The sequence below is a fragment of the Mustela nigripes genome, chromosome 13 (assembly GCF_022355385.1).
Source record: "Mustela nigripes isolate SB6536 chromosome 13, MUSNIG.SB6536, whole genome shotgun sequence".
Classification (NCBI taxonomy): Eukaryota; Metazoa; Chordata; class Mammalia; order Carnivora; family Mustelidae; genus Mustela; species Mustela nigripes.
The window spans coordinates 124,701,916-124,725,342 of record NC_081569.1 but is presented as its reverse complement, the minus strand read 5'-3'; the positions used below and the strand labels follow the sequence as shown (position 1 = coordinate 124,725,342).

At 42.0% G+C, this 23,427-nt stretch overlaps 1 protein-coding gene across 3 annotated transcripts in view; it reads right to left on the bottom strand.

Annotated features, from left to right (window-relative positions):
- Positions 1–23,427, bottom strand: part of STON2 (stonin 2) — a 149,415-nt gene that overhangs the window by 7,621 nt on the left and 118,367 nt on the right. For all 3 annotated transcript variants that reach the window (XM_059373583.1, XM_059373584.1, XM_059373585.1), the window contains one exon: positions 1,113–2,951. In XM_059373583.1, coding sequence (XP_059229566.1) covers positions 1,113–2,951 — 1,839 coding nt within the window. The remainder of the gene's footprint in view (positions 1–1,112; positions 2,952–23,427) is intronic.

Below are 23,427 nucleotides of genomic sequence, written 5' to 3'. Positions count from 1 at the left end.
TGCTTCTTACAGGCACGTCACGTCCCAGTTTGGGTAGGATGACACAGCCATTCCACACTCAGAGCAGGAAATGGAGACTCTAAACCCTTCTCAGGGTTTAATAGTGAGAATGGAAGAAGGCTATCTGCAGAAGGGTAGAGTTCTTCCCAACCTCATCCTTTTTGCCTGGCTAGCATATCTACTTTTGTTAACAAATGGGCGAAGTTTACAATAAACAAGAAGTGGTTGAAAGGACCATTCGATTGTGGGCTTATGGCCTGTCATTGGGGTCATGCAGACTTCCTCTTAGAAATAAGACTATTAAAGCCTGTTGGATTGCTCTCTAGTTTTGTCATTTCGCTAAATTCCCTGGACCCCTAAGGAAAGTCGTCACCTTCCGTGCTCACTCAAGCACAAAAGCCTCCCTGAGAGCTGTGAGCAAGGCAGTGAGGGCTGGTAAGCTTGCTTTCTTTGTGTAAATCAAACACGCCTTCCTTTCCTTTGTATCTGATAGAATTTCCTTTTGGACCTTCTGGTCCTGGCTGACCTTCAGTCTGATCAGAGGCCATTTCTCCTTTTCTCCCTCCTCAAAATCCCAACTCTGAGTTGGAGATGTAATGACTGACACGGGTCTCGCACAAGGGGACTGGCATCATGAGTCTGACTCCTCACCCATACTGCATTTATGACTGGCCATAAGCTGATCCCTCTTCCTACACTCAAGGCACAGCGGGAAAGCTACCTCTTCAAAACCAGAGGCTTTCTAGGATCTGGAGATAGACAGCTTCCGGAACCACAGAGAATACTTAAATGAGTCGGAAAAAGCATACAAATTCATAAGTTGCCCTGCAATCTGCTTAGCAGCTCAGCTGACAAGAAGAACACAGAGTTTTCTAGAAGTAGGTAATAAAGGAGAAAAATGGAGTAAACTGGGCCATTCATGTTTGTTACTTACTTTTTGCTCAAGTGTTTTTGCTTCTCTGGTCCCACTTCTCCATTACCATATTTCTGTCACACAACAAAAGCCAGGCCTTCATAGGGAGACAGAATGTGGAACTCTAGGGTCAGAGAGCTGGGGTCAGCTCTCCTGTAACCCACGTGGCAGCTTTCACAGAAGAGAAACCTCTACCTACCTGAGTTTTTGTCAGGCAGTCGGTTTATCCTCCACACAATGGAGTTGAAGGCATGTTCGTACTTGGCAGTTCCCAGAGTTACTCTCATCACAGGCTCAGAGCCAGACATACTGGCTGAGCCAAAACTCGCCCCCCGGTTCACTTTGGCTTTTAAAGACTTTTCCCCCAGGACGCTTTCCCTGCGGAAGTTTTTCACCCATTCACTGGGCACGGGGTAGCGAACCATCACATTCTCACAGGGAACCTGAGTGAGAGGGTCTCGGTTAGAGGAGAAGCCGGCTGACATCCTGAGCCAGCTCTGCACCTCCACCTCCGCCCCATTGATGCTTGCTGCCGTCCTGAGTGTGAAAGGCAAGGTCTTCTCTGCAAATACTGTCCTGAACCGCATGAGCTCAAAGCGGCAGGCATCCAAAGGGTTGAACAGAATAACCCGTGAGCTGCTGAATACGTCCTCATCCACACACCCATGAAAACAGCACTGATGGAGCTTGATCCACTTGGTGGTGGTGGTGGGCATGATGTCTTGCCGGGAAACTATCTCGTTCCCTTTGACAAGGACATCGTTGAGACCCAGGCGGCACTCTGCCAGGCCAGAGAGGAAACTCAGAATGTGGATCCGCGTCAAGACATGGTGCTGGAGAATCTGGTTGTCTCCTTTGCTCACAATGCCAGAGAATTCATCCTTGACATCCACAGTAATCTCCTCCTCCAGGTAGTTCAAGCCAACTGTGCTCAAGTCCATTGACAACACCGGCAGATTCATGAGCCGGTCCTGAACGGCACGGATGAAACTCAGGAAGTCGTCGTAATCGGTGGTGCCCAGCTTAATCACTTGTTCCCTCTCTGCTGTGTGGGCCACAGCAGGTTTGGGTTGGTATTTCTTCTTCTCCTTGTAGATGACACGGTCTATTCGTAAGCTGTGGATCCTGCCATTCTCATCATAGTTTTGGAGCCGGGGTTCCGAAATTTCATGGCAGATCTCCAGCTTGAACTCACGGAATGGTTTTTCTAGACCCTGCTCATAATACAGCTGCAGGTAACCACTGTCTGTTAGTTTGATGTAGATGGGTCCCCAGTGCCTAGACGACATGATGTTTTTCTTCTCAGGGATCCTTAGCATCATTGGCCACCCATCTCTGGGCCGGGACAGTGCTGAACCAGGTGGGGGGTCATCTAGTTCAACCCAGGCTATGGGGTCATCATCTGGTAGCGTCGCGCTGCCTGAACGATCAGGGTCATCAATCTGGAGTTGCTTGAGTTTTTCAACAGCATCAGAGTGGGACTGGGTTTTGCTTGAGTCATCAAAACAGATGGCATCCTGGTGGACGGCAATGAGAGAATCCCTTTGGCTCTTGCCTGTGGCACTGGAAACGGAATTGTTTTGGGAGCGTCTCTCCTGCTCCTCAAAGAAAGCAGTGAAAGGGTTGATAGGGGAGGGTTGGACATCCTGCAGAGTCTCATTCAGGAAAGGATTGGTTGCCCTCCAAGGCGGAGCCTCCGTTATGGAAGGCGGTTGGTTTAAGGATGAAATGTCCAGTTTCTGAACTTTGGAAAAGTTCATCAAAGTGCTCTTGGGACGTTCCCTCTTCTTAAATGACCCAGCTGAGTGATGAGGTACATCTGGGGTCACAGATGCAATAGGTGGTGGGTTTGGCTTCAGGGGAGAGGTGACTGGTGGCAAAGGGCAGCTGACCTCATTGTCATCAAAAGTGACCCAGCTGGGGAAACGAGCAGAGGTTACTGGAGAGGCAGGATATCCGTTCATGGCTGGACTACTGGCCTGCCAGCTGATGGCCTCCATCTCTACCTCTTCATCTTCCTGGACTGAGGAAGAACTGTCTAAAAGAAAAAGGAGAACATATGAGGGCTGCTATTCAGGGCCTCTTAGATGTATGGGAAACAGGTATGGGAATGAAGAATGACTAGAACTTTATCTGGAATCCAGTAAATTCCAAAGAAGCTCATTACCTGTGTCAAGATGCTAGTCTGGGCACAGATTTCATAATTTTGTAATAAGCACAGCACAGGGGCCACACGTCAAATGCAGTAAGAATACAAATGGGCCTATCGATAAGACTAAGGCCCCTCATAGTTTAACTCTTATACATTCTCCCCTTGATAGAAGTTTCTAGAAAAAATGCTGTCCTTACTATGCTCTAAAGTGTGTATTAATTTTTAGACATTGAATTCCACCTCCTACATAAAATGATAAAAAGATGATCTCATCTCATTGAACAAAACACATTACCTGTTCTAAGTGATCACAGATAATGTGATTGGAGGGGTTTTTGCCCAAAGGTGATCAAGAAATACTAAAGACAAAATATTAATACCCTTAAGATGAAGTAAGTCCATACAAGTGAATAAGAAGGCTACAAAAACTTTAATAGAAATTTAGACAAAGGACATATACAGACAGCTCAGGGGAGGGAAACAAAAACTGAGTAATAAGCATGTGAAAAAATGTCCAATCTCACTAGCAATAAAAAATGTAAATTAAAAACAATCAGTGAAGATTTTAAAAACTTTTCATCTTCAGTGAGGTTAAGGATACCATTATATGAACAGTAAACAGAACTTTAAATGGACTGTAAGTTTCTATAAACTCTCTATAAGTGGTTTAGCAATTTGTATTAAGGGTTTTACAAACATGTGTAAACAATAACTTTGTATTTTACCCTAAGGAAATAAATCCAAATTGTGAACCCTGTTTTGACTAAATGTTAACCAACTAAGGTATACAATAGAATAATACCCAGCCATTATAACATTTATAAGTATGCAGTAATACGAGAAAACACCCACAGTCTCTTCTTTTTTCTCTAAAATACTTTCCCGTCTTGGGGTTTATTTATTTTTTGTGGAAGGAAAGGGGATATTATAAATAAAACACCACCTTAGCAGGGACTTCAAGGGAAGGGATACAGGACTTGATTTTCCATGTGGGAAAGATCCAAACCTTTTAGGTAGCAAAATGGCCCTGTGTGTTCGCTGGAATTGTGCAAAGGGAGGGGAAATTGAAGACTTTGGCAAGGAGTGGATTGTGACGAAGGAATGGCACAGAAAACAAACCTGTGTGGCATATAGTAGATACTCCGTAAAAATGTGTTGATTGAATAAGTGAGAAAGGAGACTTTGCACTGGGGCAGTTCTATTTTCTCTGTCCCTGGAAGAAAGCGTATGGAGATCTCTGAAACCATTCCACCCACTATGTCTACCGCCAGCAACCTGGCATCAAAGGAAACAGATGCTCAGTGGTTGAGTCAAGTAGTTGAGTTTTCTAACCGCCTCACTAGACCTTCATGAATATCATATCCAACCAAACCAGATCAGCAAAGCCACACACAACTGCAAGTGGAATTACAGGTAAATGGGATGGCTGGCTCGTTACTCATCTTCCCAAGTGTATTTATTCAAACAACGAGCAACTTCCTCTGCTGAAAACATCACCTTGAAAATGTAAGCTAAATATGTGAGCATGCATACACACAGATCCATACTCACCCCAGAAATATAATGGGTAAAAAAGTGTTTTCTGTGTGTACAGCAACCACAAAAGGATTTCAAAGCATTTTAAAATGACAGATGAGACTTTCCTTCAAATTAATCATTAATCCACTTTTGGAGATGTGGGATTTATTTTCTGGAAAATGAAGGGAAAAGGGTCAATAACCTAGGTTTGTAGGATTTGTATTTTACTTATTATCATTACTACTACTTCTACCAGTATTGTATCAGAAGCCAAAGGGAACAATGTGGGTCTGAGTAAAACAGAATCACTTCCTTGGAACGTGACTGATCCTCCCCAGACGACTGGAGAAGCCGTGCATCTCAAAACATCAGTGTTTTATGAAGCTGCTCTAAGGAGCTTTTGTAACAGTAGAGTTTCCACCCAGACAGCCTGGTACTGACCCAGCCCCTGTACCAGGGACATCCTTTTTGTCTTGGGGCTCATCACCACTCCCTAGTCTGAACAAGCCAAAGTTCTTTTCCTTTGGAGGGTGCTTTTCTGCCAAAGCTGTTTATTCTTGCTGCCAAAGGATTCCCTTCTGTTGGGAATCTTGTCCCCAAAATAGTATTTCTCATTTTCCTCTATGAAGCCAAAAAAGAAATGGACAGGGCAGGGGTGGGGCAAGTCTTTGTCTTCACTGAACATAATTTTTTTTTAGAATAAATTCCTTTGTAAATGAGGTTATTTAAAATCATACAAAGTCCTCGACAGTTCTGAAGCATTAGACTTAGCATACAATTTAAATGAAATTTCTTTAAATCTGGAGGGAAAATTTTTAATTAAATTAATTTCGAGAGACTCCATCTTCTCTTTGACAGCCATTAAAAACTATCAAAAGACTATTACAAAATATCTCTCGGTTGGTAGAGAATCATCTCCCATGATTATAATCCGTTCTAAAAATCCATCTTTGGCGGCAGTAGTGGAGTGCAGGTCAAATTTCTGGAAATAAGATTTTTTTTCTATGAAGTCATTTATAAAGAAAAATGTCTTAATAAAGATACTTTTACAGATGAAAAGCAAAAATGGTCTCTAGTTCACGTGAAAATAAAGCATTTCTTGGACTGAACTCAAGGACTAACAAACACAGTTTTTAGAAATAATCCCTTATTGACTTTCCTATTTGTAAGCTCTTAATTTTCTATCATTTGTCAATAACTGAAAGGCATCTTGAATTGTTTTTTCAAAGATTAGGTCATATTTTTTCTGAGCCTCTTTTTTTAATTTTTTAAAAAGATTTTATTTATTTATTTGACAGAGAGAGAGATTACAAGTAGACAGAGAGGCAGGCAGAGAGAGAGAGAGAGAGAGAGAGGAGGAAGCAGGCTCCCTGCTGAGCAGAGAGCCCGATGCGGGACTCGATCCCAGGATCCTGAGATCATGACCTGAGCTGAAGGCAGCAGCCCAACCCACTGAGCCACCTAGGCACCCCTCAGAGCCTCTTTTTATTAAAACCTCTTTATTATATTATTCAAGACTTTCACATGTAAAAAATCAACTTATCTGTATGTGAAATTTCTGGAGGAAAATATCCGATCATATATGACAAAAACTTGGTATCCTTTATGTAATACGACAGTGTATTCTTAATAAAAATGATACACCTGGGGTGCGTGGGTGGCTCAGTTGGTTAAGCGTCTGCCTTTGGCTCCAGTCATGATCCCAGAATCCTGGGGTGGAGCGCCAAGGCAAGCTTTCCGCTCAGCAGGGAATCGGCTTCTCCCTCAGTCCTCTCCCACCCTCTCCCCATTTGTGTTTTGCTTTCTCTCAAATTAAAAAACAAAAAACAAAAAACTTACAAAAAGATACACCCTCACCAAAAAAATTAAATAAAATAAAACAGGATAAAAACACATAATTCGCCAATTAAGAAATATAAATGTCAGTAACTATTTAGGAAAGAAAGTTGAACCTTATAAAACAATAAATACAATTATCTCTGTGTCAAAGGGACAAAAATTTACTATGAATCATTACTTGTGACATCAGGAAGTTAACACTCTGATGGAAGGGCTCAAAAAATCTTCCTGAAGGACAATTTGAAAATTTGTGTAAAAGACTCAAACAATGCGATCCAAAAATTCTATTCTCAGGAATGTAATCTAAGGAAAGAACAAGATGGGCATGAGAAGAGTAGATAGCGGTAGGTTTATCACAGCAATGTTTGTATCGTAGAAAAATCAGGAACAACGCAAATGGGAGATTGGTTATATTAACTATCACGCCCCTAAAATGGAATCCCCGGCAGCTATCAAGACAACGCTAGTGATGCCTGTTTATTCACATGGAAGCTGTTCATGATATATACAGCTAAGGGAATAGTAACAAGAGCCTACAAACTGGAATCTGACTGCCTTGGTTTCAAATCTGTACCTGCCGCTTATTAGTTAAGTGACTCTGGGCAAGTTGTTCAATTTATTGGCAACTCAGCTTTCCCACTTATGACATTAAGAAAATACTAAATCCTACCTGACAGGGTTGTTGGGAAAATACAGATGTTAAAATTGTGCCTCACAAGTAATTAATGTCCAGTAGATGACAGCTGTTATTACTACTACTACTAGAATGATACATTTTTATTATATAAAGTTTACATGTATTAAAAAGCCTTGGAATATAATATTTCATAATATTTTGATGTGAAAACAGATGTGTCCTGTGGGGTAAGAAGTGATTTAAAAATACTAAATCTGTATTAAAAAATACTGTTTGCTTACAAAATAAAGAAATGACAAAAGGTCAAAACACATCTTTAGCACTCCTACTATTTAACCTAGAGAAAGAAAATAGTTTAGCTGTAATCCATGTTGAAAAAGCAGTAGTTAGATCTTTCCCATGACACTTACGACTGATGTGGCTGATACTGGAAACAATGAAGGGAATGGGGGGGAGCTGGCAAATTTCTCCAGTAAAAAATAGGCAAAAACTAATTATCTTCAGAACAAAATTAACTATCATAAAGAATTCCATTTTACTGACTTGATAAAAATAAAACCAAAACCAAAAATCCAGCATAATTTTAATTACTATCTCTTCCACTTGCTACCTCCAAATTACTTTTACTATGAGTTGGGCTGCTGCCAAACAAAAGCCATGTATAAAAATCAGGCTCTCATTTGACACCACAGGGAGAACTGCTAATACCTATGAGCTTCCTAATGTCTTTACTGATGCAAACAAACAAAAAAAAGAAATGGTGGTAGAACTCATACAGGAATTCATCAAAGTGGAGGATATAAAATCAATGCAACAAAATCAGTTGCATTTCTATACACCAACAAGACAGAAGAAAGAAATTAGGGAGTCGATCTCATTTACAATTGTAACCCAAACCATAAGACACCTAGAAATAAATGTAACCAAAGAGGCAAAGGATCTGTACTCAGAAAACTATAGAACACTCGTGAAAAAAATTGAGGAAGACACAAAGAAATGGAAAAACGTTCTATATGTTCATTGATTGGAAGAACAAATATTGTGAAAATGTCTGTGCTACCTAGAACAATCTATACATTCCATGCAATCCCTATCAAAATACCATCAACTTTTTTCACAGAGCTGGAACAAATAATTCTAAAATTTGTATGGAACCAGAAAGACCCTGAATAGCCAAAGGAATGTTGAAAAAGAAAACCAAAGCTGATGACATCGTAATTCCAAACTTCCAGCTCTATTACAAAGCTGTAATCATCAAGACAGTATGGTACTGGCACAAAAACAGACACACAGATCAGTGGAACAGCCCAGAAATGGACCCTTAATCAACTAATCTTTGACAGAGCAGGAAAGAATAACCAATGGAAAAAAAGACAGTTTCTTCAACAAATGGTGTTGGGAAAATTGGACAACCACATCCAGAAGAATGAAACTGGACCATTTCCTGACACCACATACAAAAATAGACTCAAAATGTATGAAAGACCTAAATGTGAGACAGGAATCCATCAAAATCCTAGAGAAGAATACAGACAGCAACCTCTTTGACCTTAGCTGCAGCAACTTCTTGCTAGACACGTCTCCAAAGGCAAGGGAAACAAAGGTAAAAATGAACTATTGGGACTTCATCAGGATAAAGAGCTTTTGCACAGCAAAAAAAACAAAAAACAAAACAAAACAAAACAAAACAAAAAAACCAGTTGACAAAACTGATGAAGTTCTAGAGCATAGGTGATGTTCAGTGGGGTGAGGTCTGGAGCCGATGACCAAGAAAGAATTCTTGAGACATCTTTGGTGCAGAATGGTGGTTTATTAAAGCACGGAGACAGGACCTGTGGGCCGGAAGAGCTGCTGCCCCGGGCATGTGAGGGGTGGTCTATTACATACTTGTAAGATGGGGAGGGGATTAGGGATGGCGTAAGTCTCTAAGGAATTTTGGAAGCAAGGTTTCTAGGACCTTGAGGGGCTAGCTATTTCTGGGGAAAAGGTTATTCATTACCAGTAATAAAACCTTCTGGTGAGACTCTTTAGATGTGTATCAGTGGGCCATATGCTTGGGAATGATTGTCAACACTATCTTGGAGGTTTAGAGATAAAGTTTCCTAAAGGAATTGTTAAAGTAGACTTACAGGATCCTGGTTGTGGGTAGGGGGTTGGTCAGGATAGGATTGTCCTTTGCCCTTAGCAAAGCCTTGTGGTAGAGGTCACTCTACCTATTTTAAGGGCTTGTCATTAGGTAAGGAAAGTTAATAATTATTCTTCTGCCTCTGTGTCCCACATCAAAACCAAAAGACAACTGACAGAATGGGAGAAGATATTTGCAAATGATGTATCAAATAAAGGGCTAGTATTTAAATCTAACACCCAAAGAACAAATAATTCAACCAAAAAATGGGCAGGAGACACGAACAGACATTTCTCCAAAGACATCCAAATGGCCAAAAGACAACATGAAAAAATGCTCAACATTACTTGGTATCAGGGAAAGACAGATCAAAACCACAATGAGATACTACCTCACACCAGTCAGAATGGCTAAAATGAACAAGTCAGGAAATGACAGATATTGGCAAAGATGAGGAGAAAGGGGAACCCTCCTCCACTGTTGGTGGGAATGCAAGCCAGTGCAGCCACTCTGAGAAACAGTATGGAGGTTCCTCAAAAAGTTGAAAATAGAGCTACCCTATGACCCAGCGATTGCACTATTAAGGATTTACCAGAAAGATACAAATGTAGTGATCCAAAGGGGCACCTACACCCCAATGTTTATAGCTGCAATGTCCACAAGATCCAAACTATGGTAAGAACCCAGATATCCATTGACAGATGAATGGACAAAGAAGATGTGAATACACACACACACACACACACAATGGAAAACAACTCAGCCATCAAAAAAAAAAAAAAAAAAGAAAAGAAAAGAAATCTTGCCATTTGCAGTGATGTGGATGGAACTAAAGGATATTCTGCTAATTAAGTAAAATAAGTCAATTAGAGAAAGACCATTATCATATGATAACAGAAAAAATAATTCTACATACGATCTCATTCATATGTGGAATTTAAGAAACAAAACAGAGGATCATAGGGGAAGAGAAAAAAAATAAAACATGATGAAATTATAGAAGGAGACAAACCATGAAAGACTCTTAATCACAGGAAACAAACAGGGTTGCTGGAGAGGAGGAAGTGGTGGGACAGACAGGGTGACGGGGTGGTGGACATTCGGGACAACACATGGTGTAATGAACACTGGGTATTCTATCAGACCGAGGAATCCCGGACCTCTACCTGTGACCCCGCTACCTCTATTTGCACTATATGATCATTAATTGAACTTAAAAAGTGAAAAGAAAAGAAAAAAAGAAATGGTAGATTCTTTCAATGTTAGACCACAATCTATTTTAAGTTCCCCGAAGATTAAATTAAATGATTACAACGGTAGTCAAAGTCACCAATCTGAAGAAGAAGTCAGAACTATGGGGGAAGATGAAGTTTCCATGGTATCTTGAACACAGCAGATACTCTGTCATCTTTCCCCGTTTGCTACCTAATGTGCGCATTCAATGACAAATGCAAAAAACTTACTGAGAGCTATTCCCTGGAATTTATTTTCAGTGGCAAGAACACATAATCTGAGCTGACTGCTGTTGTCTCAAGATGAGACAGCAAGAGCATCTACTTGAAACTGTAATCAATCTCAATGCCCAGCAGGCCCTTATGTATTTGTGGATTGGTATGTAGAGTGAAAAGAGGAACACAGAATTTTGGGGTTTGAAGAGATTTTAGAAATAATGAAACTTGGCCCCTTCATTTTTTGCTAAGACTGAAGCTCAGGAAGTTTATGTGGACTGCCCAAGGTGATATTTAAAAAGTCCTACTTTTAATGTTCACTAATTGTGGCATTTTCTTAATGATTGTTTGTTAAGCTAAAATCCAGTTAATTTTTCCCATTGTCTCTGAGATTGGCAAGAGTTACCTCGACCCACAGCTTTTCAGCAGCATTGCTCAGCAGGGGGAAAGAAATGAACGAAACAAGGGTCTACATCCATTTATACAGAGAAACCTTTGGGCACAAGGTCAGGTGATGTCAGTCCCTGATGTGTGAATGTCTAAGAGTGAGAAAGGAGTCAGTCCTCTGAACCTTATCAAGGGAGCTTCTAACCGGGATAAAAGAAGCTGAGACCGGTTTAATCTTCACAATACACTGATAGTGAGAGCCAGAGGGTACGTGTCTGTTCATTGGTCCTCAGCATTCTCCAGGAGAAAGGATGCATTGATGCTGGTCAGAGATATCCTTAAAGTAAAGAAGTTCATAGAACTACCACTTAACTACTATTTGACCGAATCCCCGGCAGGGGTATTTGACACTACATTGTGGTTTCTATTTGTTAAGAGGACCTATGAAGCAGTGTTGAGCTGCCCTGCCAACTTCCTCTCTGCTTACCAAGATGAGCGCACCCAACACATTTTTATCTCTTTTTTTGCTCAGAAAAGCATCTGACCCTAAGTTTGATGAATGTCTCAGGAACTTGTGTGCTCCCGATGACTCTGTTCTCTCTGGTTCTAAACTTTTGCTTTTGTTGTCCCCCTGCCCACTTTGCCAGCACTCAACCTCTGGATCCCTGCTTTTGGTGTCTTCCTCTAACAGCTAAACTTCCACTCAACCGGCTTACTGGTTGCCGGGTGTCCTAGGCCTTTCTGGTATCAGCTTCTCATGTTGTCTTAGATGAAGATGCTATTCTTCAGCTCCCACCAGGGCAGAGATCTTACTGTAACACCTTGCTGTGGTCTGAGGGAACCAAGTTCAGTTCCTTAGCAGAGGTCACAGGCAGGGAGCAGGGATAGATTCCAATATCCGTAACAAACTGAAAAATCAACATTCCATTTTATAAATTAATCTCTTTAACATTTTATACATTAGCCAAAGACTTAACTAGTAATAAGGCCTGCTGAGAACCTAACCTGTGTTTCATTTATTTGTTATTGCCATAGCAAAAAGCCTCATGTATTTTCCTCTCATCCTTGACTATTTGAGCACACCAAAGAGGGGTGAACAAAGAGGACTTTGTAGGGTCTAAGCCTTTTTGAATGGGCAATGAAGCTCTGCCTAATGGACCATAACATTCTTCTATGATGTCCTAAATAGACGTTTTTCCCAAGAAGATATACAAATGGCCAACAAAAGGGGTACCTGGGTGGCTCAGTCAGTTAAGCATCTGATTTCAGCTCAGGTCATGATCTCAGAGCCCTACATCAGGTGTCCCATTCAATGGTGAATCTGCTTGAGATTCTCTCTCTTCCTCTGCCTCTCCCACCATTGATGCTCTTTCTTTCTCTCTCAAATAAATAAAATATGAAAAAAAAGAAAAATGCCAACAGACATATGAAAAGATGTTCAACATCACTAATCAACAGGAAAATGCAAATCAAAAGCACAGTGAGATATCAATCACTTTATGCCAGTCAGAATGGCTCAATTAAAAAAAACAAGAAATAATTATTGGCAAGGATGTGGAGAGAAAGCAACCCTGTGCACGTTGGTGGTAACGTAAATCAGAATAGCCACTGTGGAAAACAGTACAGAGGTTCCTCAAAAAATTAAAAATAGGGGGTGCCTCGGTGGCTCAATCATTAGGCATCTGCCTTTGGCTCAGACCATGATCCCAGCGTTCTAGGCTCAGGCCCCACAACTGGCTCCCCACTCAGCGGGAATACTGCTTCTTCCTCTCTCACTCCCCCTGCTTGTGTTCCCTCTCTCTGTTAAGTAAATAAAGAAAATCTTTTAAAAAGAATTAAAAATAGAACAAGCATATGACCCATTAATTCTACTAATAGGTATTTACCCAAAGAAAATGAAAACACTAATTTGAAAAGATACACACACCCCTGTGTTTATTGTAGCATTATTTACAATCGCTGAGATATGGAAGCAACCTAAGTATCTATAGGTAAAAGAAGAGATCAGGAAGATGTAAAACACACACACACACACACACACACACACACACACACACACACACTGGAATATTATGTAGCCATAAAAAAGATGAGCATGTCATTTGTAATAACATGGATGGATCTCAGAGATATCATGTAAGTGAAATAGGTAGGATGAAAAAGACAAATACTATATGATTTCACGCATATGTGGATCTAAAAAACAAATGAAGAAACAGAAACAGAATCAGATCTATAAAAACAGGGAACAAGCTGGGAGAGGGGAAGGGGTAGGGGGATGGGCAAAATGAATGAAGGGGAGTGAGAGACAAAGGCTACCAGTTACGGAATGAATACATCACAAGAATAAAAAACACAGGAGAGGGAATATGTAGTTAATGGTACTGTAGTAGCATTGTGTGGGGATGATGGTAGCTACGCTGTGCTGTGCACAGCATACAGCATAAAGAAGTTGAATCACTATGTTCTGCTCCTGAAACTAACGTAGCATTATGTGTCAACAATACTTAAATAGAAATTAAAAAAAAAAAAAAAACCAATAACTCATCTCTGGGGTGATGAGAGGTAGGAAAGGTTCTTTTGGTTCAGGAGCTTAAAAGAGAAAGAGAAGCATCCAGAAGTTACTGTAAGGGAGAATGCATGGGAGGGCCAAGGGAAAAAGAGGGTCTCCATCCTGACTCTGAGTTGAGGGAGAGTGTTTAGACCCAAGAAGTACCAGAGGCTGGGACCAGGACCGTCTACAGGGGCACTGGGACAATGTTCATGTCCTTATTGTGACCAGGACAGGGGACTCATGAGGCCTGGCTGTCCCTCTGCCACAGTGGAGTCTCACCCATGCGTGTCCCCATACCCTCCCTCACTATTCTTCCGGCTACCACGTGAGGAAACACCCCAGCAACAGCCTGTTGGAGCCTTAGTGAGAGGAACAGCTACTTCTCCAAGGCGGACTCTGTAAGTTCAGCAGGGCGCTTGGATAAGGGCAAAGAAACAGAGCTGGGGGCTCTCACATAGTATTACATGCACTTGGGTATATGTGTGCTGGGGATAAGGAGAAAAGCGAGCATTCGGACTGAGTCTGTATCAAGCCTATCTTCCATGTGTTGTTGACTTTGCTAGGCTATAATATAGCTTCCAGGAGAAATTCAAAAAGTCTGTTGGTGGCAGCGGTACCATCAGCTGGTCTAAGATCACCCGCAGAAAGGTTAAGGGCAACTTTTACTAGCCGAAAAGATCTCTATAAATGATTCCCTTTCACCTATATTGCCTAAAGCTCGTTTCTGTTCATATGGACTTTCCAGCAATGACAATAACACATAACCAACAGCTCCTGCGTGCAGTAAGCCACTTCTTTCCAATTGAATTTGAGGTTGGTAATTCGCTTTCATTTCAGTACTTATTCAGCTCCCGTTTAGTTACCAAGATCAAAGGAGACATTCTCTTTTTCTTCCATCCTTTCTTTCTTTCTTCTTTCTTTTTTGAGAGAGAGAGAGAGAGAGAGCACGCACGAGCATATGCATGCACGGAGTGGCTGGAGGTGCAGGGGGGAGGGGCACGGGGAGAGGAGGAGAGAATCCTAAGCACGTTCCATGTCCAGGGCTCGATCTCAGGACCCTGGGATCATGACCAGAGCTGAAATCAAGAGTCAGAGGCTTAACCTACTGAGCCATCAAGGCAGCCCAGCAGGTGTTCTTAAACAGACACTGATGGTAGATGAAATTTATGAACTGTAAGCATATCAAGTTAAGATCATTTCTTAGAAAAATAGGAGAGCAACTAATTTCTAGCCTGACAATAGATTAATTCTTTCAGGTAGAGCTCTGTTTACATTTTTGAACATCTAAAATTTTTCAGAAGCCCTCATCAGGTAGATAATCTGCAGGCAAACCGTGAAATGCTATTTCCAGATGGTTTACTCACTCAGTGCTTTTCCTGACTTGCTACAGCATCCACACAGTCTGGCATATATACACCATGACTCCTGGGTGGACACAAAGCTCGTATGGGAAAGGCTAGATTAAAAGTGGTTTGTACTAATGATGGATTGAATTCTTGGCTTTATACTGGTCTCTACTGCCTTTTTGTGCCACTGTAGACAACAGAGAGTAAAGCTTGGGCCCTGTAGTCAGATCAACCTGGCTCTGCCATTAGAAAACTCTGAACCCTCGGGCACCCTACTTCACCCTTTCTAAACCTCAGGATTTCTCAACTCTCAAGGCAAATAATAACAATATCCACTTCATAGAGTTGTGAGGGTAAATGAGATCATTAATGGACACTGAATTTAGCCAGCCCACAACTCAATAAATGTCACTATCACAATAAAAAATATGTAAGCATTCATTTCAGAGTTCTCAAGGAAGCAAAAAAGAGAGAGGGAAGAAAGAGAGGAGAGAGAATGCCTTTGAAGGTGTATTCTTAATCTCATAGAGACTGAAGGACTATTCTTAATCTGATAGAGACTGAAGGACAGACTGAAGAGGGAAAGGAGGAAGAAAAATGGAAGGAAGGAGAAGAGAGGTGGAGAAGGAGAAAGGGATGTCTCAGATTATGATTGCAGGAGTTCAAATCTTTCCGTAATTATTGCATAGATAAATCCCCAAAGGCTTGGGGATTACAAGAGACACGGGGGTCTGCATTCACAAAGTCATTGTGACTACACAAAGCAGCACTAGTCTATCATGTAAGAGAAGTGTTAAGTCTTGAGTACACTCTGGTTGAGACAGAACGTCAAACTTTCTATTATCCGTCTGGTACTAAGAAGTACTAAGAATTGCCTACGGAATTGTTGGGCAGATCTCAGGTGTTTTCGTACTCCAGACAAGTAGTTCCCAAAGTAGGGGGATGCACACAGACAGGCACAGGGAATCGCTGACTGGGGTGTGGGAAGAAAATATCAGAAACTTTTTGTTTACTTTATAACCAATCCTTCAAACATTTCTAATTTTTGTTCACATTATAAAACATGTACTAAAATACCTATTATGTTTGTAATTTAGAAATAAATTAATATTACACACACACACACACACACACACACACATGCACACATATATTAGAGGCTCACGATCAAACCTCTTTGGAGAAATGTGACCAAACATTCAGAGAAAACTGATATAGTACATTACGCATATGTACTATATTAGCATGACTTCACATATACAAAAAGGTATCACCTTTTCCTTGTTCTTTATAAAAGTGGGCTATTGTAACCAGGAAAATGGTCTTGGTTGTCAGTCCAAAGGGAGAAGTATCTTGCCAACAAGAAGATTCTATTACTCTCTTAAGCTCTCCTATTATTCCAGCAATAATTCAATCCTAAGTGCTCCAAGCTCCCCTATGATCACACTAATGACTTATGTGAGGCTTTCCCTGTTGCCTAGAACCCAGCTAAATATGACTTCACCACCACTCATCCTTAGCTTTCTAGACCGTTTTAAGAACAGTCTTCTAATTCTGCAGAAATTACGAAATTAACCTAAATAAATGTCAGAGTAGTTGTCCTGGTCAAGGACTGTATGACGTCGGTATCAGACCCCCCCGTCTTATCTCCCTTTCTGATTTGTCCTCTTGGTGCCCAATGAAGACATAGCAATGACAGGAAGAGGGGATGTCTGTGAGCCTGTGAGATCCTGACCTATGCCAGGTTCATCACTAGCACAATAAATGTCTTTAGTTAGTTAGTTAGTTAGTTAAGATTTATTTATTTATTTTAGAGACAGTGAGAGAGCACAAGTAGGAGATGCAGAGTGAGAGGGACAGAGAAGCTCAAGCAGACTTCATGCTGAGCGTGGAACCCCAAGCGGGGGCTCCATCTCACAACCCTACGATGAGGACCCAAGCGAAACCAAGAGTTGGACGCTTATCCGACTGTGCCATCTGGGCATCCCTCAGCAAGTGTCTTTAAATTAAATGTTTTAAATATCCTGCTGTTCAAGTAACAGGTTGAGACTGTTACTTTTCAATAAGGTTTTAGAGGAAAATTCAATCCCCAGAATTCAGAGCAGAAGGACAAAGTCAATAGAGTGAACAAGACAGATCGAAGAAATTGTGTACTGCCTCTCCTGCATCTCTCCCCAACCTCGGGTAACCATTTCACAACTGAAACATCTCCCCCTCTCATTCAAGGCTTCAGCAATCAAGGTGCCCGACCCCTAATGCATATGGCCCAAGCCAAGTCAGATACTTGTTGGAAATCTTGGATAGACTGATGCCAGCACAAAAATAATGGAAGCTGAGGTATCCAGATAGAGACACACTGGAGAGCCTGCACATTAGTTCTTATGGATTTGAGGCTTACAGTTGCCAAGGTTCCTGACCCTCTGTGGGAGAAAGCAAAAATGGCCTCCAATCCTTCCTTTCTCCAGCCACACTCTTGGGCAGTCCCTTCCCACAAGGACTCTGTGCTGCAGCATGGGATTTAACCTAGTCAGGATCAAGTAGATCACAAGCACAAACGTGAAAGGTTTGCCCTCTTTTGCTGTACTTGGTACCCTGAGACCATGATGAAGAGACTGTGCTGGGGAATGAATGACCATGTGGAGAAGCAAGGTACCCTCGCCAACCCGGCACCTGACGGCAGACCCCCAAGTGAGTCCCCATGGTGATCAGCGTGGCCTAGCGCAGATTGGGATTGCTCGAGCTTGTCTAGACCGTGGATATGCAGAACCTTTAGCTAAACCAATGATTGTTGGGGTTGCGGCAGGTACTAATTTTCAGTGTGGTTTTTATGGAACACAGTTCAAGTTGATAGACCAACTTCCTGCCGTGTGAATTCTCAGCTTTTCTTCTGATTCTGTAAACCATTATATCCTTAGAATAAATTCCTTTTGCTTTAAGTTAGTAACGTTGGCTTCTGTTGCTTACAATCCAAAATTATTTAGTAGCCAGGAAGGAGACAGATAACAAGATCTTTGTTGGAACCACAGGCAGATATAAATTTCTAAAACCTTCTAAATGTGTCTGGCTTTGAGCCAAACTATTTTGTTGCTCCTCTCCACTCTCCCTCATTCTTTTCACAAGGAAATAGAACAGTATTCTTATGGCTTAAACAATACAAGACACATACTCATAACTCTGGTCAGGCTGGAGGGGAGGAATTTTAAGACTCTTCTCTGAAGAACACTCATCTTTGGTCTGGTCACCCCAGGCAAAAACAGGTGGGAAGGGGAGAGGCTCTGATTGCACCGCCAAGTGGTCAATGGACTCTGGCTCTAGGCTGGATCCTATTCTGGTTTCTCCATCTGTTAACACTGTGACCTTGGGCAAGTTACTTAAATATACTAGGGCTTTAGTTCCTTCACCTGTAAAATAGAGATAATAGCAATATTTACCTCTTTTTTTTTTTTTAAGATTTTATTTTTTTATTTGACAAAGAGAGAGAGATCACAAGTAGGCAGAGCAGCAGGCAGAGAGGGGGGGGAAGCAGGCTTCCCGCTGAGCAGAGGGCCCAACGTAGGGCTTGATCCCAGGACCCTGAGATCATGACCTGAGCCTAAGGCAGAGGCTTAACCCACTGAGCCACCCAGATGCCCCATATTTACCTCTTTTTAAAAAATATATATATTTTATTTATTTATTTGACACAGACAGAGAGAGAGAGAGAGAGAGAGAGAGAGCAAGCACAAGCAGGGGGAATAGCTGTCAAAGGGAGAAACAGACTCCCTGCTGAGCAGGGAGCCCAACGTGGGGCTCCATCCCAGGGTCCTGGAATCATGACCTGAGCCGAAGGCAGCTGCTTACTGACTTGGCCTCCCGGGTGCCCCTAATATTAACCTCTTAAGTTGTGGTAAGGACTGAGTTCATCTATATAAAGCTTATATGGCAAACATTTTATAAATATTTAGTGTTATTATTATAATGATTATTCCTTAGAGTCTAGATAACCTTGGGGAACAACTTGGAAAGAAACATTTGGCGCTGTGGGAACTTCAATAAAGACATGAAGCAGAAGGTTTTATTTCTAGTCCGGGCTCTGCCACAAACTTGCTATGATCTTGGGCAAATCTCTGGGCCATCTCCCCACCTAAAACATGGGATAATCATAAATCCTGTTCTAGTTGGAAGCAAATATAAAATAACACATATGTCGGAATGTTTCTAAACATTCAAAAGTGCGCTTAACTGATGTTTGGTAAGGTCTATAATTACTATTCAGATAATGTGGTAGTTTTAGGTTCCAAGTATGTCCTACAATTCCCCATGCCATTCAAGTAGGTCCAAGCTGGGCACTTGTTGCATTTGAGAGAGAGAGAGAGAAAGAGACAGAGAGAAATGCAAAAAGCAGTCTTGGAATAAAGATTTATTTACAGATCTATTAAACCAAAACCGATGTGTTGAAAAGGTTGGTTACATGTCAGATCAAAGAGGTCAGAGCCTTTTCAAAAGTCTCCCAAAGACCATTGGTATTTCTGAGGAAGTAAATGAAATCAGGTAACCAGAGAATACGGGAAAGTGGAAGGCCAACAACACACTCCTACCTTTCTATAACCTGAGCTGACATATCCAACTGAACTGACTGGTTCCCCAGATGTCCACAGGACCAGGGTTCAGTGTCTTTTGCCTCTGCTGGGCATACCTCAGGATTTAAGGCCCACTGAATCTAATGTCCTTGCAATGTGAATTCATTTTAAAGCACACTACTATTTATAATTGTTCCAGTTACCAAGTTCTAAATTAAGTAACAATTTGCTTCTGTACTATAAAGATGAACTTTTTCGATAATTTTAAGAAACATGTTATATTTTTGAACATTTTCATGGTGCAGAAATACATAAAATTAAAAGCACCTGGGGTGCCTGGTTGGCTCAGTCTGTTAAGGGTCTGACTCTTGATTTCAGCTCAGGTCCATGATCTCAGGGTTGTAAGATCGAACCCCGGATCAAGAGCCATGCAGGGTGTGGAGTCTGTTTAAGATGAAATCAGGGCCCCCAAATCCTGCTGCCGCCTGAGATGACTGATGTCACTATGACAGTTTTTTCTTCACGCTGTCTCACCATGCACAGCCACATTCATGAACACACAGCTATCTAGAGAGTAGGGATCCTTTTGCATATATAGTTTTAGAACCCACATTTTCTTTTGCTTAATAATCGCAGATGAGAATTTTCATGGGACAACATTCGAAATAGGCAGCGAGCAAGACAGTAAGTGCCAGCAGCTGTTGGCAGAGGCTGACCAAAAGTTAGTATGACATTACGTTCGCTCAGAGAGTCTGGAGGGCGGTTGGTATTCATTCCAGTGCATACATACAATGTCTGGCAGCCTCGGTGGGGACATGCAGGATATGTGAAAAGTAATAAGAAGCTGTGATCGTGGGTAAAGGATGGTCAATGTTGATCATTTGTTTCATGAGGTCAATGTGATCCCTGACTGAAAGTCAGGGGCTTCAGTAGACAGGCATGAGGTAATGGAATCAGGATTTCTATTTTCAAATCGAAAACTTGCCTGGCTGTGACACGCCGAAATGTTGACAAACATGCGGACTTCCAACTCTTTAAAAATAGTAATCTCTGTTTCCTCCATGGAGGGCGTTTCCTAAGGTCAGACTGAACCTCCTTTGCAGCTGGACACACAACCGACTGGTGTGTGTGGCTACTTGTTGCTGCTTCTTTGCACAAATGAGAGAAGTCAAGCGAAAGATGCAAAGGTGGTATCATCTGGCCACCTCAAGGCATAAACATGGTTATGTTAGAGGGCAAGTTGCACAACATAAAACACAGGTTTGCTTCCTCAAAGACTCTTCAAGATCATGCGCTGCATGGTATAGGGCTTTCTAGCCTATCTTCAAGAGCAGACGGGGGCAAATACACTAGTCAGCATTTGATCAAGGCTGTTAGCAAATAAAGGGTAAACCGTCCCAAAATATTTAGAGGAAGAATGTAACTATTCTGTCTAAAACTTTAAGATTTCTGCTTAAGATTAAGGGGCGGTAAGGCATGTGTCAGTGGAGAGAAGCACACGCTGAATCAGGACAAAATTGAGCCAAGGAAAGAGATCTTTGTGGTGTTCGTTTTTCTTCAAAGTATTTAATTTGGGATGGACTGTCTAAACGTTTCCACATAGCCCCTGGTGACTTCTGGAGTGTGTCTAGAGTTCTCTGGGGATTTGGGGAGTAAACTTGAGGTTTTAGGGCAGGAGAGGGAGCTGGAGGGAGAGAAGGATAACAACCCACCATCACCTCCACGTTCAAGACCACAGCAGGGGCCAGGCTGACGCTCAGCATTCCTGTCCTGGATACCAGAGGCTCCACCGGACTGCAACTCCATGTGATCCTGGAACACCTGACCTAAGGTGGGTCCCACCTCGGGGACACTGAGGCATGGAGGTTAGTGAGCAAACCAGTTAAGTGGTGGAGCTAGAATCCAGACCCAGGAAGCGGGAGCTCACCACGCTCAGCTTGACCGCTCTGAGGTACCGCAGCACCGACCACCGCTCAGGGTTATGGAACTACCGAATCTCGAGCAAGTGACTTAATTTCCACGTCTCTGTTGCTTCACTTTTAAAAAGCATAATAAAAATAATCTGGTCTGTCCGCCACAACATGGCTGTGACAACCTAACAAGACGTGGGAGGGGCGCCTGGGTGGCTCAGGGGGTTAAGCCGCTGCCTTCGGCTCAGGTCATGATCTCAGGGTCCTGGGATGGAGTCCCGCATCGGGCTCTCTGCTCAGCAGGGAGCCTGCTTCCCTCTCTCTCTCTCTCTCTGGCTGCCTCTCTGTCTACTTGTGATTTCTCTCTGTCAAATTAATAAATAAAATCTTAAAAAAAAAAAAAAAGACGTGGGAATACATGTGAGTGTCCCTTGTACAATACGGCATGCCCTCCATCTTAAGTTATGTGCATTATTACTGATGCAAGAAGAGAAAGAAAAGGGGCACTGATTTCTTCATTTTGAGGTTTGTTCTTTGTCGTATGAACATTTTAATTTGAATAATCAACATCAGGCAATGGAAGTAATGGATATTCACATTAAACATTGAGAAAAAGCAGAAAGCATTCTCTCTATCAGGAATCTGTGATGAGAAAGAAAGAAAAAAAAAACAGTGATTATTTCGACAAGGCAGTGACTTAGGCTCTCTGGGGGATACTCTAGCTCCGGTGATAAAGCCTGCACTAACTGCTGGCAGGCAAGGGACACTTCCCTTTCTGGAAGTGGAAATGAACTCTCAAGGATTTGTGGCTCTCCAGATAATGACTTCCTGTTCCACAAAAACAAAGCACACCCACAGTTATAACAGTTATCTCTGGTCTTAGAGCTATGGTTCTTAGTCTGGTCTGCAAGAGGGTTCTCTAGTTCCAGGCCTCCAAATCCTCAACTATTAATCAGATGGACAAAAATGCCAGAATTTATTTCTCTTTTAAAGATTTTATTTACTGGGGCGCCTGGGTGGCTCAGTGGGTCAAAGCCTCTGCCTTTGGCTCAGGTCATGATCCCAGGGTCCTGGGTTCCAACCCCACATTGGGCTCTCTGCTCAGCAGGGATTCTGCTTCCCTCTTTCTCTCTGCCTGCCTCTCTGCCTACTTGTGATCCCTCTCTCTGTCAAATAAATAAATAAAATCTTTAAAAATAAAAAAAATAAATTAAATAAAGATTTTATTTACTTTATTTGACAGACAAGAGATTACAAGTAGGCAGAGAGGCAGGAAGGGTGGAGGGTGGAGGGGAGGGGAAGCAGGCTCCCTGCTGAACAAAGATCCCTGACACGGGGCTCGATCCCAGGACCCTGAGATCATGACCTGGGCTGAAGGCAGAGGCTTAACACTGAGCCACCCAGGTGCCCCCCAAATGCCAGAATTTAAGTTCTTTATAGATTCTGGACACTAGTCCTTTATCTGATATGTCGTTTGCAAATATCTTCTCCCATTCTGTCAGTTGTCTTTTGATTTTGTTAACTGTTTCCTTTGCTGTGCAAAAGCTTTTGATCTTGATGAAATCCCAGTAGTTCATTTTTTCCCTTGCTTCCCTTGCCTTTTGCGTTGTTCCTAGGAAGATGTTGCTGCGGCAGAGGTCGAAGAGGTTGCTGCCCGTGTTCTCCTCAAGGATTTTGATGGATTCCTTTCGCACATTGAAGTCCTTCATCCATTTTGAGTCTATTTTTGTGTGTGGTGTAAGGAAATGGTCCAATTTCATTTTTCTGCATGTGGCTGTCCAATTTTCCCAGCACCATTTATTGAAGAGGCTGTCTTTTTTCCATTGGACATTCTTTCCTGCTTTGTCGAAGATTAGTTGACCATAGATTTGAGGGTCTATTTCTGGGCTCTCTATTCTGTTCCATTGATCTATGTGTCTGTTTTTGTGCCAGTACCATGCTGTCTTGATGATGACAGCTTTGTAATAGAGCTTGAAATCCGGAATTGTGATGCCACCAACGTTGGCTTTCTTTTTCAATATCCCTTTGGCTATTCGAGG